General features: G+C 41.5%; 2 protein-coding genes across 16 annotated transcripts in view; one reads left to right on the forward strand and one right to left on the reverse strand.

The window, feature by feature from the left end:
• LOC106610073 (zinc finger protein 214) overlaps nt 1–16,399 on the forward strand; it is an 844,054-nt gene that overhangs the window by 272,204 nt on the left and 555,451 nt on the right. The gene's annotated exons all lie outside the window — the stretch shown is intronic.
• LOC106610072 (neurotrophin receptor-interacting factor homolog) overlaps nt 1–16,399 on the reverse strand; it is a 437,457-nt gene that overhangs the window by 244,496 nt on the left and 176,562 nt on the right. For 5 of the 11 annotated variants that reach the window (XM_045723125.1, XM_045723122.1, XM_045723123.1 and 2 more), the window contains exons 2-6: nt 16,232–16,362; nt 15,868–16,032; nt 10,153–10,314; nt 3,669–3,780; nt 3,318–3,445 (exon numbers count right to left, since the gene is read on the reverse strand). The exons of 1 other annotated variant lie outside the window; for it this stretch is intronic. In XM_045723125.1, coding sequence (XP_045579081.1) covers nt 3,318–3,445; nt 3,669–3,780; nt 10,153–10,314; nt 15,868–16,032; nt 16,232–16,362 — 698 coding nt within the window. Of the gene's footprint in view, nt 1–276; nt 3,446–3,668; nt 3,781–10,152; nt 10,315–15,867; nt 16,033–16,231; nt 16,363–16,399 lie in introns of those variants that run through there. 5 more of the 11 variants (XM_045723129.1, XM_045723127.1, XM_045723128.1 and 2 more) reach the window with 3 other exon arrangements.

The raw sequence follows: 16,399 nt of genomic DNA on the forward strand, positions 1-16,399 counted from the left end.
CTAAACACAAATTTTACAAAAGAGCATATAAAAGGTTCATATAAGAAACTCTGGTGTACACACAGAAACATGACATATTATAAAATGTTAACCCACAGTCAAGCCCATCTCTAACACTGTGATTCAAGTACCTAACAATATGGAGCCATTGGAGTTTATTATTTAAAAAAAATTCCATATGTGTTGATTCAACAATTAAGTATAATGTTTTGGTTCGACTGAAATAAGGGAAACTCAGTCCCTGCAATGATACACAAAAAAACAAGCCAGTCAGCACAGAGTCAATTTTGTATTTAATTTCAACTAAAATGGTAATACACTTACATAATGTAAAGTACAGTACTTTTTATTAAAGAAAACAATAAGTTGGGCTGTGGTGGTCATGACAAAATCAGTAGGGCAGTGGTGGTCATGACATTCTGTCAGCTGGTTATTGTCATGCAAGACAGTCAGTCTCACGTAATTGACCAGTAATTAACATAAACACGTTGAGCATCTCCAGGCCTCCATGCATACAAGCTGCTGATGAACTTTGGAACATCTACATTTAAAGATATCATCAATTAATTGAATATACACCATCACAATAAAGCCATGATTTATTTTAGGCCAGTCTAAAGATACATGATATGAAGAAAATGTATTTCAGAAGAATAGAATATGAGTTTCCCTACTGTACACTGTCAAAAATACATCATTTTATGGCTATGCGCCGTGCTGTAGGCTTGTTCATTTAGCAGACAAGATATCCTTAAGTCCCATGCCATTATTTTATATTATATGATTTTATAGTAAGAAGATTATAATTGAACTTAAAATAGAAATTATATTTTTCCCATTCCAGAGGAGTGCGCATATGAAGTGTCTATGTTGAGCGTAAAAGTCATAATTTGAAACAGGTCCTATATGCTAGATTTTCAGTAATTTGGCCATTTTAGTTGTGAATGATACAAACCTTAGAATGCCTTAGAAATCAAAATATATATGGGCTGCATGATGCGACAATAGGCTATTGGCGATTTTGAGAAAACTTCAAAGAAAAGCTTGTGCTCTGTTCCTTGTCTCAGGCTGCACATGCTGTTCCCTCCAGCTCTCATCAAATGACCATTATTTCACCAGACTATTCTCAATTTAATCGTAAATAATATGTAAAATTAGTTTAGATCTAGAATGGCCCATTATCAAATTGGCAGAAACATGGGCAAGAGAAAAAAAATACATATCATCCGTATCGAATAGCGAATCGCCGCTTCGTCCCATATCGGGTAAACTACGGTTATGTCGCGGCGCAACATGTGATAGATATTCCGCCCAAACTCTGTATGCCATGGGCACTCCAACCCTGTTCCTGCAGCTACCGAGTGCTTCATTTGGGAAACTAAGTGAAATCTGTAAGAGAACATCGATAGTAACATGTTTTCACACCGAAACTGTATACGGTATTTCATTAAACTGTTGACAGCGCCTCTCTCTGCGCGCTGAAGAATGTCATGAAGGAAAGCGGGGGAGGAGATGGAAGCACATGGTGGTGAGATATTCTGTAGCTAAAGGTAATGTGTCAGCCTATTAATTATGAAAAATATAAAATGTGCCCTATTACTAGGCAATTCAAAACAAAATACAAATTCACTATAATGTAGACTGAATTTGTTTTATTTAGGCTAGGCCAATTTTGTACCAAAGATATCTTAAATCCGTTTTTTATGAGCTTTTTTTCCACTCAGTTTTTTATTTGACCTTTATTTAACTAGGCAAGTAAGTTAAGAACAAATTCTTATTTTCAATGACGGCCTAGGAACAGTGGGTTAACTGCCTTGTTCAAGGGCAGAACGACAACCAATCAACCAATCACAGTGAGGTAAGTTTTAAAAGCACATACTGTTTTGATGATAAGTGCTTGTGATTTTCGATGACATTTGTGTTGATGTCAGAGAGTCTAGAAGGACGATAGAGCCCTGAGTACCAGGCCATTAGCGACCTGATGATCCGTTACCGAGTTGGGTACCACTAACATATGTCCAGAGTGCTTAAAAGGAGATTACCATGACTGGTCACATAGAATTTTATTGAGGTCATGACTCATGGATGCTGGATTACCGCAAAAGCCCTAGTAACAAGTAGAATAATGTTTCTCACTATGGTAACACTTGACCTTTTCTGTAAATCTGGTACCCTCACTTTAATAAAAAGAATGAGAATACTTTGGAAAAGGTTTAACATTACACACAGCTTCATTACTTTGTCAAGTAAACATGAATTAAGGCACTATCAGTTCCTCATTATAAAACACACGCATCAAACAACAGGACAATGTTGTCACTTCTCATCAGTGAAGCATTTTTATAGACCCCATCACACCAACCATATCATCTACTCTGCCTCATCATAGTAATTCTTTCCTCAGTTCCTCTGATCCAGTTCCCTACTACATCCAAAACAAACATAATTAACTACAAACTAACTAATACTACTCTACACTATACATGGGCCGTGTGCATTTTCTGCTGGTGTAACCTGAGGTAGCTTCTCTCTGAGAACCTCTTCTCGCAGTGCGTACAGGCGAACGGCCTCTCTCCCGTGTGGACATTCAGGTGCCTCTTCAGGCTGGACATGTGGGAAAAACTGACCCGGCACAGGTGGCAACCGAAAGGTTTCTCCCCTGTGTGGACCCTCTGGTGCCTCTTCAGGCTGGATAATTGGGAGAAATTGGCCCGGCACAGGTTGCAGCAGAAAGGTTTCTCCCCTGTGTGCATCCTCTGGTGGATCTCCACCTGTTGGGGGAAACTGAAGGCTTTCCCACAGAACGAACACGGGAATCGCTTCTCTTTGGCGCCACCACCTTTTCTGATTCCGTCTCCACTACTGTCATTTGTCAATGGGCTTGTGTTGCCATTTGGTGTTGAGGCACTGGCATTGTCTGAGGTCTGGTTTAACATTAGGAGAGTGTGAGGAGGATGAAGGCCAGGGAGTGTCTGTGTTGTCGCAGGGTCCATGTTCCAGTTGATAGATCCTATAGAAGGCAGGCTGAAGGCAGCACCTGTTAAGGGGTTAACCTGAGGCTCCATCAGTCTCTCTGAATCACAACTATAGGAGCAGGACGGAGCATCGCTAGCCGAGTCTGTATCTGTTCTCTCCCGACTCACACCAACACCACCCCGTCCCTGCAGACCAAATCTACGCCTTGCCCTGGTCTCAGCCAGTCTGTTGTCATGGAAACTAAGTTTGGCTGTTGTTTTATGTTCGACTGTCTGTTTCTGGTTGTGGTTAACAGTGTTGTTCCCCAGCCCAGAGTTGAGGACGCTGTCCCATCCACTGACCTCCACTATGTCGCCTCTGGCCCTGGCCAGCTCGGTGATGTCGTCTCCTCGACCCTTGGCTGCTCCGGTCTGGGAATCCAAGATGGCTGCCCAGTCTCCTCTTTTAACATCTTCCTTCAACCAATCACCTGAAGGAAGAGGTTACAAAATATACTTTAAAAAACATGGCAGGGAAAACCCTACATATGGAGTTTTTTTTGTCAATTACCTGGTCAAATTCATGCATTGTGTGTTTTTGTATGTAAACATAAGTTGTATTGATTTAATTTTCTGAAAGAATAATAGCCAGGCACATTACTATTCCCATTGAAGACATATTACTGTATGTAGGCTACTGTATTTCTCCCTTACCTTGCTCCCCCATCTTTAGTCCACTCAGCAGGTCAATGCTCTCTGGTCCGTCTTCTAAGGTCTCCTCTTTGACCAGCAGCAGATCAGGCTTCCCATCCTCCATGTCTACTGACTGTAAGAGATACAGAGTGAGAGGTTGTTGGATCAAGAAATCTCATATGAGCACCCTGCTATGCAGCATCGTCTGATTGGGCAATGAGAGATTGCTATGAGTACTATACAAACATGTTAGTTGATTTTATTACTTGATACTCTTTAATGGTTTAATAAATGAAAAGCATGGTCCCACACTTAAGACAAAATTAATCAAGACCATGGCCCGCATCCACACAGTGTCTCAGAGTAGAAGTTCTCCTACTCTAATGGGTAAAAATAAAAGCTATGCTTGAAGCATCTTTAGTCGTAAGAGTCCCATCTAGTCTACAGATATTTAGGAGACCTCATGAGCTGTCCTAACTATAGTTGAGTTACCAGCAAGTGTCTTGATAATAGAAAAGGTCAGCGAGTCAGTGGTTCCTGCACCATAGGCAATTACTTTGGAGTTGTTGAAAGAATGTGTTTATATTTGAATATGATCAACCCGTAAATGATGTAGACCTGCAACCTACCTGCAACAGTATCTCTTGCGGTTTTGACAATGATTTCACATTATATGCCTAAATTGTTTTAACCACTAGACTAATAAATAATCCCAATTTTTTTTAAAGATTATTTCAATAACTTATATTATGTTATTTTAGGTTATCCCTCTGGAGCGCAATATCACCTTGATAGACGTTGACAGTCTATCTTTAAAAAATATACTTAAATTGGGCATGCCTATAGGTTTGGAAATTGAAAGCATCTAGATAATGTTGCATAAAACATTTGAAAGGTCTATCAGTTTCACATGGTAAGGCCTATGTTAACTTTGATTATGTTGAATGAAAATTATAGACTGTTCAAACGTTTTATTCAACATTATCGGCAAGTTGGATTATGCCTACTGTGCCAAAGCGATTTAGAGTTGTTAAACGGTAGTGACGAATGTGTTGATATAACTGTAATAGCCCATTAACAAAATTCTGCTTTTAACAACCATCGGAATTGGTTACAAAAAAGGTTATGCATGCAAAAATATTAGGCAAGAATTAAGAGTAGGCAAAGTAAAATTATATGAAACATTTTACCATTGCAACATTTGATGGTTGTCTGAAGCATTCTATAGTCCAAAGCTGGCAATGCCTCATCGCGATGAGTTATTCCCCATAATTCTAATTCTTATGACCGAAAAGAGCTTCTGGACATCAGAACAGCGATCACTAACCTCAATTTGGATTAATATTTTTACTTCAATGAGTCAGAGGAGCAGGACCTACTTCTCACCCCGGACCAGGCCCTAATCCCAAAGACTCGGAAATGAAAAAGACTGCGCAAGAGAGGCCAACATGCAGGCGCCCTGACAAACTACGTCGGCGAGTACATAAACCACCTCTAACCTCCCTTCTATTGGCGAACATACAATCACTGAAAAACAAAATGGGCGAGCTCCATTTGAGACTATCCTATCAACGGCACCTGAAGAACTGTAATAACCTATGGTTCTCGGAGTCTTGGCTGAACATGAACATGGATAATATACATCTGGCAGCAGTAGGACAGAACGGCAGCATCCAGTAAGCTCAAGGGGGAGGTGTATGTCTCTTTGTTAACAACAGCTGGTGTGCGATCTCTAATATTAAGGAAGTCTCGAGGTTCTGCTCGCATGAGTTAGAATACTATATCTTCCATAGCTGTCTATTTACCACCCCAAACAGATGATGGGACTAAGACCACACTCAACGAGCTGTATAGGGCCATAAGCAAACAAGAAGATGCTCATCCAGAGGAGGTGCTCCTAGTGGACGGTGATTTTAATGCAGGAAAACTGATATCCGTTTTACCTAATTTCTACCAGCATGTCACCTGTGCAACTAGTGGCGAAAAAAAACTCTAGATCACCTTTACTCCACACACAGAGACGCATACTAAATGCCTTCTATGCTCGCTTCGAGGCAAGCAACACTGAACCATGCATGAGAGCACCAGCTGTTTAAGACAACTGTATGATCATACTCTCCGTAGCTGATGTGAGAGAACCTGTTTAAAGTTCTAACATTCACAAGGCCGCAGGGCCACACGGATTACCAGATGCGTACTCCGAGCATCCGCTGACCAGCTGGCAAGTGTCTTCACTGACATTTTCAACCTCTTCCTGACCCAGTCTGTAATACCTACATGTTTAAAGCAGACCACCATAGTCCCTGTGCCCAAGAACACCTAGGTAACCTGTCTAAATGACTATCGCCTCGTAGCACTCACATCTGTAGCCATGAAATGCTTTGAAAGGCTGGTCATTGCTCACATCAACACCATCACACCAGACACCATGGACCCACTCCAATTCGCATACCGACCCAACAGAGCCACAGATGACGCCATCTCTATTGAACTCCATACTGCCCTCTCCCACCTGGTCAAGAGGTGACAATGCTGTTCATTGACTACAGCTCAGCGTTTAACCCGATAGTGCCTTCAAAGCTCACCACTAAGCTTAGTCCCCTCCTGTACTCCCTGTTCATCGCGATTGTGTGGACGCGCACGATTCCAACACCATTAAGTTTGCTGACGACACGACAGTGGTAGGCCTGATCACCGACGACGATGAGACAGCCTACAGGGAGAAGGTCAGAGAAGTGGCAGTGTGGTGCTAGGACAACAACCTCTCCCTCAACATCAGCAAGGCAAAGGAGCTGATCATGGACTACAGGAAACGGAGGGCTGAGCACGCCCCCATTCACATCGACCGGACTGTAGTGGAGTGGATCGAGTTCTACAAGTTCTACAGTGTCCACATCACTAAGGACCTATCATGGTCTACACACACACCAACACAGTCGTGAAGAGGGCACGACAATGCCTCTTCCCCCTCAGGAGGCTGAAAAGATTTGGCATGGGCCCTCAGATCCTCAAAAGGTTCTACAGCTGCACCATTGAGAGCATCTTGACTGGCTGCATCACCGCTTGGTATGGCAACTGCTTAGCATCCAACCGCAAAGCGCTACAGAGGGTAATGCATACAATCCAGTACCTCACTGGGGTCAAGCTCCCTGCCATCCAGAACCTTTATACCAGGCGGTGTCAGAGGAAGGCCCTAAAAATTGTCAAAGACCCCAGCCACCGAAGTCATAGACTGTTCTCTCTGCTACCGCAGGGCAAGCGGTACCGATGCACCAAGTCTGGAATAGGGCTGTTGCAGTGACCTTACCGCCACACCGGCAGTCACAAGTCATGAAGGCAGTCAAATTCCGCGTCACCATTTAGTCACGGTAATTAGGCTTCTCCAAGCTCTGATGCTGCTGATGGTCATTAGTAGCCTACCAAACCTGCTAACTTCCTGGTACTCAGCACTCTATTGTCCCTCTAATCACTCTGGCATCAATGCAAATGTAATCGAAAATCTAATCAAACACTTCATGAGCTCATGTTGCGTAACATTTCAATGGCTATGAAATTGCGCAATAAAATAGAGTGATGGCCTCTTAAAAAAAAAAAGGAGGATCCCATCAGATTTCTATAGGCTAGGCCTACTATATTTATTTCTCAACTTTCCTAATATTAAGCAAATATTAAGCTCATTGCTTATCTTTACAACAGGAGTATAGCCTACCTGGCTGGCATGAAAATGAACCACGGGAAAAGCATCCTCCATTCGCTATTTAAGTGCAGAGATTAAATGTATTTTTTCCCGCTGACCCTGTTTCGAGACAGGTGCATGATAATGGTCCATTCTAAATCAAAACAAATTTCACACATATATTTACATTTTACATTTTAGTCATTTAGCAGACGCTCTTATCCAGAGCGACTTACAGTAGTGAATGCATACATTTCATACAATTATATACATTTTTTTTTTTCTGTGCTGGCCCCCCCGTGGGAATCAAACCCACAACCCTGGTGTTGCAAACACCATGCTCTACCAACTGAGCTACAGGGAAGGCTATATATATTATTTAGTATATGTAAAGATAAAATTAAATCAAGAATAGTCTGATGGGTGACTATTAACTTATCACTTGTGAATTATATATTATCACTTGCTCAGCACAAGGCAAGAAAAAAATACTTGAAATGTTTTTATTTTTTTTATCATAATCGCACACCTCATGTAGCCTAGCCCATAGGCCTGCTTGATAATGTTTGTATCACAACTACAAAGTGGCCAAATAACTTCTTAAAATTAAGCACATTAATCCATTTCACAAGGGGTGCAGAGCCTAACTGGCATACATAAGCAGTGTGTGAGTGTCAAGTTTGGGAAAGATCATTTTCACCATGAAAATGCACCTTTATAATAACAGTATTCCATGCACAATTGCATTTGTGATAATGGTGTTTTCCCGCTAATGAAATATTTGCGCTTATAGCCTACTGCCGTGTGCGCATTGCTGCACTTATAATGTGAACAAATAGCCTAATAGTTTATCAACATTTTAAGCTAAACATTCTGATCTGTTGCATCAGCCGCATTGCGTAAAAAAGTTTTTTTGATGCTAGTGGTTGTATTAATTTGTGATCTATTGCATCCCACAACTGTCCCAGACTATGTTTGGAATATTTATTTCTCACACAGAATATAATAGGCCAACTTTTGTACTATGGGGGATAGTAGATTGACATAGGCTAGTGCTTTTGCTGCTCGTTAGGCCGACTCATCTTGTTGGCTGACGAAAAGTAAATGTGGACAGTTCTTCCAATATCTTCAATGTGCACCATGGAATTGGATAAGGACGTGCGCAGTTGCGTACCCGATGTGTCTGCCTTCACTTGTAGCCTGTGAGAAAGACCAGATCACGTGATGGAGAGCCGTGTGAGTGAGAAGTGCTACAGAGCATGCAGCAATCAAGGTGAAGGGCTGCAAAAGGCATGGATTGTTTTTAGGGTGCATTATGGCCACACAAAGGGGATGCCGCCGGGAAATTCGAGGCATTATCAAGTGCTTCTCAAATTGTGAATGAGAGACTGATGAAGTGTGTACAGCCTGCGCAAAAAAAAACAAAGCAGAGCTCATGCCTTTCAAGCGACAAAAAAAAAATCATCATTAGAGTCGCATCATGCAGCCTTACAATGTATTACAAATCAAAACATATAGACCAACGTTTGTAGAACAACTAAAGATAGATTAATAACTCTAAATTAAGAATATAGGAGTAATTATTTATTTGTTAACAACTCAACACAGAATAGCCGCATGTGCACTCCCTCAAATCATTTGGAAAAAATATCCTTTCTATTTTATTCAGCTTTGTTCAATTGGATTCTTCATACTATAAAATAATGCCACGGAATTCTAAGCAAATCTTGTCTGCTAAATTAACTAGTGTAGCCCACAGCCGTATGGCATATCCAGATCAGGACCTAACATAAGGACATGCTATTCTGTTCTTCTGAAATAGACTACATTTTCTTCATATCATGCTTCTTTAGACCTGTCTAAAATAAATAATGGATTTATTGTGAAGGTGTAGGCTATAATTACATGGACTTGTTAGACTTTTTAAAATGTAGATGTTCCAAAGGTCAACATCAGTGGCTTTTAGGCAGGAGTGTGGAAGCCAGGAGATGCTAAATGTGTTTATGTTAATTAACGGTCAATTACCATGAGACCGACAGATATTTGCTTGACAATCATCAGCTGACAACATTTCGTGACCGCCACAGCCCTAGTCTGGAACCAACAGGACCCTGAACAGCTTCTATCCCCAAGCCATAAGACTGATAAATAGTGAGTTAAAATAGTTAACCAAATAGCTACCCGGACTATCTTCATTGACCTTTTTGCACTAACTTTTTTTGACTCGTCACATACGCTGCTGTTTATTATCTGTCCTGTTGACTAGTCACTTTATTCCTAGTTATATGTACATATCTACCTCAATTATCCTAGTACTGGTACCCCGTGTATCGTTACTCATTGTGTATTTATTATTCTGTTATTATTTTTCTATTATTTCTCTATTTTCTTTCTCACTGCATTGTTGGGAAGGCCTCGTAACAATGTCAATGAGCGCCATCACTATCTTTCCTTTACGGTAACTCAAACTCTCATGATTACCAGCTGAGAAACTTTTATGAGTGGATTTTACTCCTGGCTCAGTTTGTCTGAGCAGTGTCTTAACATCATCCTAAAACATATTCTGAGCTCAGTTTTTTGCTGTTGTCTTAAAACAGGTTATAACCAAATTCCTGTGACCTTTTCTGAGACACTTTGTGGATACGGCCCCAGGGTAGTCTCAGTGTAGAAGTGCTGATCGAGGATCAGGTCCCCATCTGTCTATATTGTCTTATTCATCATGGTCTAAAAGGCTAAACTGATCCTAGTTCAGCACTCCAACTCAGAGAGGCTTTGTGGATCCAAGCTCTGACCTAATACCATTCAGACAGTAGTTTACAGTGGGCTCACCTCAGTGAGACTATGTGTGGTCCTGTGCTGCTCAGCTGGTTCCTCTGTGGGTTCAGGAGGAGGTGTAGTCTGGTTGTCATCCATGACCATGGTCCCCTCAGTGTTCCCCAGACCCTCCTCACACCCCTCCTCCTTCACCAGCAGCACCTCTGGACCCTCATCCTGGAATAGACATGTGATCCAGATTACACAGACATACACTCGCTCCGGTACGTACACACAGATAATAAACACACTTTCAACATGGAGTGTTTACCCATCCCCACTACATGAGTCCTATACTGTAGTTATAGAATGACTTCATTGTTGGTGGACATAAATATGACGTTGTGGGTAAAAAAGTCAGCTACAATAAGTCAAAAGTCACCATCAGACAAACCTGACTTAACTATTTTGACGTGTACAGTAGGTGTTTGTTAGTGTGTAGGTATATTTAGTAAGTGTATAATGGTTATAAAGCACTGTCGGGTGTATGCAGAATAGGGTGAGATCAGGTGTGATGTATACTAAAGAGAGTCTCAATGAAAGTCTTGGAATGAAAAGTCTGAGTTTTAAATACACAATTTATAAACCACACATACGTCTCAACTAAAAACTGCATGAACTTGATAAACTGCATTCATTTACTCATAAAAAATAAAGTAGTTGAATAGAAGTAATGATACAGGCATTTGTGAACATCATATAGCCTACACATATAGCCTACACAGTAGAAACACAATATGAACATCTTAAAGAACAATCTGACCTTAATGGCCATGTACTCTTATCTCCACCTGGCACAGCGAGAAAAGGACTGGCCACCCCTCAGAGCCTGGTTCCTCTCTAGGTTTCTTCCTAGGTTCCTGCCTTTCTAGGGAGTTTTTCCTAGCCACCGTGCTTCTACATCTGCATTGTTTACTGTTTGGGGTTTTAGGCTGGACGTCTGGAAAGCACTTTATGACATTTGCTGATGTAAAAAGAGCTTTATAAATACATTAAATTTTTATTTGATGTAACAGACTTTTTAGTGTTAATATATTTGTATTTAACCTTTATTTAACTAGGCAAGTCAGTTAAGAACAAATTCTTATTTACAATGACGGCCTAACCCGGACGATGCTGGGCCAATTGTGCGCCGCACTATGGGACTCCCAATCACGGCCGGTTGTGCTACAGCCTGGAATTGAACCAGGGTCTGTAGTGACGCCTCTAGCGCTGAGATGCAGTGCCTTAGACCGATGTGTCTTAGACCGCTGCCTTATATATCACACAATGTCTGGATGCAATATTTTGCTCAGGAATATTCAACACTGAAATCTGTTACTCTCATTAATCCAAATGCATCTGTGGATCTTTTCTGTTGACAACAATGAAAATTAATATGTATTTAATGATTGGAATGGTTACAAATCGTGTTACATATTGCTTAACATGTCAGTTACATATTGCAATATAATTTTGAGATACTATATCGATATTTGACTCCAATTACCAATTTATTTAAAAAAAAGTTTTATTATTAGTACTTTTTTGCTACTGTAGGTAGCGTTAGCTGGTGCTAGCCGGCCATACCTGCGAAAAACCTCAGGTATTTTTTATCCTATAGCTTGTTCTCCATCTTCTTTTCAAATAGTGAGACAACATGTTTTCAGCACTTTTATTTCCCAGATTTATAAAAACTAGTTTTCTCACGCTCTCTCCTCTCTCTGCAGCAGACATATAATGAGCAATATGTTTGGAACATCAAATCGCAATATCGAATCGGAATACATATACAATTGTGAGAAACGTAGAAATATTGCATCGGAACCTAACTATTGTGATAATATTTTATCATGAGGTCCCTGGCAAATTCCAGCCTTACTGTCTATGTAATAGAGTGGAATGTTTTTTCTGCTGGTGTATCCTGAGGTAGCTCCTCTCCCAGAAACTCTTCCTGCAGTGCGTACAGGTGATGGGCTTTAGCAAGCTACATGATCTTCTGTCGAGGGAGGAGCTGGTTTTCAGAGTGTATATTTATTAATTCTGAATACATTTGTTCCTTTTCTATTATCTCTCTTTTCTTTCTCTGCATTGTTGGGAAGGGCCGTAAGTAAGCATTTCACTGTCAGTCCACACCTTCGGAAAGTATTCAGACCTCTTGACTTTTTCCACATTTTCTTACGTTACAGCCTTATTCTAAAATTGATCAAATTATTTTTCCCCCTCAATCTACACACAATACCCCAAAATGACAAAGCAAAAAAGTTTTGCACATTTATTAAATAAAATATATAATGAAATATCACATTTAAATAAGTATTCAGACCCTTCACTCACTACTTTGTTGAAGCACCTTTGGCAGTGATTACAGCCTCGAGTCTTCTTGGGTACGACACTACAGGCTTGGCACACCTGTATTTGGGAAGTTTCTCCCATTCTTCTCTGGAGATCCTCTCAAGCTCTGTCAGGTTGGTTGGGGAGCGTTGCTGCACAGCTATTTTCAGGTCTCTCCAGAGATGTTCGATCGGGTTCAAGTCCGGGCTCTGGCTGGGCCACTCAAGGACATTCAGAGACTTGTCCCGAAGCCACTCCTGCTTTGTCTTGGCTGTGTGCTTAGGGTCGTTGTCTTGTTGGAAGGTGAACCTTCGCCCCAGTCTGAGGTGCTAAGCACTCTGGAGCAGGTTTTCACCAAGGATCTTTCTGTACTTTGCTCCGTTCATCTTTCCCTTGATCCTGACTAGTCTCCCAGTCCCTGCTGCTGAAAAACATCCCCACAGCATGATGCTGCCACCACCATGCTTCACCATAGGGATGATACCAGGTTTCCTCCAGATGTGACGCTTGGCATTCAGGCCAAAGAGTTCAATCTTGGATTCATCAGACGAGAGAATCTTGTTTCTCATGGCCTGAGTGTCCTTTAGGTGCCTTTTGTCAAACTCCAAGCGGGCTGGCATGTGCCTTTTACTGAGGAGTGGCTTCCGTCTGGCCCCTCTACCATAAAGGCCTGATTGGTGGAGTGCTGCAGAGATGGTTGTCCTTCTGGAAGTTTATCCCATCTCGACAGAGGAACTCTGGAGCTCTGTCAAAGTGACCATTGGGTTCTTGGTCACCTCTCTGACCAAGGCCCTTCTCTGCCGATTGCTCAGTTTTGCCGGGCGGCCAGCTCTAGGAAGAATCTTAGTGGTTCCAAACTTCTTCTATTTAAGAATGATCAGGGCCACTGTGTTCTTGGGGACATTCAATGCTGCAGAAATTTTTTTGGTACCCTTCCCCAGATCTGTGCCTCGACACAATCCTGTCTCGGAGCTCTACGGACAATTCCTTCGAACTCATGGCTTGGTTTTTGCTCTGACATGCACTGTCAACTGTGGGACCTTATATAGACGTGTGTGCCTTTCCAAATCATGTCCAATCAATTGAATTTACCACAGGTGGACGCCAATCAAGTTGTAGAAATGGCTCAAGGATAATCGATTGAAACAGGATGCACCTGAGCTCAATTTCGAGTCTCATAGCAAAGGGTCTGAATACTTATGTAAATAAGGTATTTCAGTTATGTTTTTTTATTAGCAAAAATGTATAAAAACCAGTTTTTGCTTTTTCATTATGGGGTATTGTGTGTAGATTGATGAAGAAAAACTATTTAATCAATTTTAAAATAAGGCTAACGTAACAAAATGTGGAAAAAGTCAAGGGGTCTGAATACTTTCCGAAGGCACTGTATATGCATGAAACGTACATTATGGGAAACTTGTCTCACATTCAGTCATAGTTAGTAGAATAATGAATGGATTTGCAAAATCTTGGCACTGTCAACTTTTAGAAGGTTAGTAGGAACATGTATAATTTAAACCACCTAAATATATTCACATTCACTGAACATTTTGTATTTGAAACTCAAACAAAACAAAGAAACATTCATTTCCCAACTGTTTTTTTTCTATAATCCTAAGGGCTCTTTATCATTTTCCATACTTTATATTCTAATGCATCCAACATTATGCATGAGATTTGTTAGCTGCAATTTGAGAACTCATCTGGTTTAGAAATCAAACTCTGGTTTTCTTATTGCAAAGCACATTGTACAACTGTTTTTAGAGAAGATTGTACTGCAAGGTATGCTATATGATTTGGCTAATATGCATATATGCAGCCAACATTTTTACACCTCCATTCATGACACACACATCTTTCTATCTACATGCTTTTATTTGGGTTTCTATGGAGCATTTATGATGATTAAATGTTTATTTAAGTTTGCAGCTAGTTACTTGAAATGAGACAAAACATGATTTAAAAAATTGAATTCACTGACAAAAAGCTAATGAAACATAAATTTACATTTGCAGTAGCTGACTAGGCTAGTCAAAATAACATTGGCTAGCTTTCAATAAATTGGCTAAATTGTAAACGGCGTTCTCTCTACATAAAATCAAGACAATTCATGTTGCATGCTGCATATTTCCAGTGCACTTAAACAGATATTTATCTTATTTCAGTCTTTGGGAGTTAGCTATATCTGTTCCTCTTCATCAGACAGCAGCTTGCGTTTTCACAAGAGGCAGTATTTACGTCGTAGATAGAAGCAGTCCATTGGCTGCCTTCATCACAAGGTGTTTGTGCTGGAGTTCTGATTGGTTCAAAATTAAGCAGTTTAGAAAATTTGCCCAACAGAATTTTGGAATATACTTTTTATGAGAAAATGTGCAAGAATTGAAGGTACCAACACATGTAATAGTCATCATAAGAATGTTTTACTGTCATCTACAAAAATCAGCTCCTCCCTCGACAGGGATCAATCAACTTAATGTTTTTCGGCCCTCCACCTAGTCTCTATCTTGTGTGGACCTTCATGTGCCTCTTCAGATGGTGCTGGTGGGAGAACCTCTTATCACATTGGGGGCAGCTGTAGGGTTTCTCCCCTGTGTGGACCCTTTGGTGCCTCTTCAGGTCACAAGCCTGAGCAAAGCGTTTGTGACACTGTGTACAGCTGAAGGGTTTCTCTCCTGTGTGGACCCTCTGGTGGATCTCCACCTTCTGGGGGCAGCTGAAGCCTTTGTTACAGAACATGCAGAGGAACCGTTTCTCTTTACTATTGCCTGATGCTGCTCCCCCTCCCTGAGCTCTAGCCCTGTCGTTTGAGTTCGATACCTGATCGAAAAGGATGTGGCCGTGAGAATCGGAAGGCCCAATCGACGTGGACACTGGGTCGCGATCCCTGAGCGAGTGTAAAGGGGAGTGGGTTGCGACATTCGGATTTGTCTCTGAGCTTTCCCTGTAATCTAAGAAACCTCTGCTCTGTGAGAGTCCGTATCCTAGGTGACTATCTGCATTCCATGTGAGAGGAACCTCACACTCCACTTTCACTTCATCTACAACCAAACCCTCCCCTTGCTTATCTAGGCATCCTTCAGAGTATACACTACTACTACTGTACCGGTTCCAGTCCCCTCTAGATAGATTAGTCTGTGTCTCTAAACCCAAGGATATGTTGCCAGGGTCCATCTCTGTAGTGTAAGAACAAGATGGATCATGTAACGCGTCACCTGAGTCCCGTTGGGACTGAACCGTCCTCGGGCTCGGATTACCGTAAAGTAAATACTCTGAGCCAGGAGCAGGATCAGATCCTGTGTGACAGACCAGTCTCCCTTGGCCTGATCTGTGGTCAGATCCTGTGTCTAGCCTTTGTGTTTCAGTTAAAGTCTCTGTGTCTGTTTCTGTCTTGAGAACGGCGTTCAGCGTTCCACTGACCTCCATGATGTTGCGTCGGGTCCTGGGCTGCGCTGGAGCGGTGGTGGGGTCCTCCGTGGGTACAGCGGGTGCTCCAGTCTGGATGTCTCTGCTGTGCCGTTGAATTTCCTCTCCTTCAGAACTCTCCTGCTTGACCCCAGGACCTGCAGCCTCTGCATCTGTAGACTGACACAAGAAGAGAGGAGGTTATTACTGGTACATGAGTTGAATTGTATAACAGCATCTTAGGAAAGTCTTACAAGTTCCCCTATGGCAGATGTACATGTAAGCAAGTGAATAGCTGAGGGGAGCCTTTCTGAAATAAACGGGCCAAATTTAATTTACAAAGTAAATGTAATTTTTTATGCAACACTATTACACTAACCTCTATCACAATAACATGCTGGGTTGAAGTTCCACTCCCCTCATCAACAGTGATTGGTTGATCATCTTGCCATGTATTGTGTCCCGCTGGCTTCACAAAGCTCCTGTGGCCTCCAGTGAGATGTCCTTCACCTGAGAGTGAATTGGGGGGGGGGTTGTTACATTAGCT

This window comes from Salmo salar, chromosome ssa08, assembly GCF_905237065.1.
Source record: "Salmo salar chromosome ssa08, Ssal_v3.1, whole genome shotgun sequence".
NCBI classification, from domain to species: Eukaryota; Metazoa; Chordata; class Actinopteri; order Salmoniformes; family Salmonidae; genus Salmo; species Salmo salar.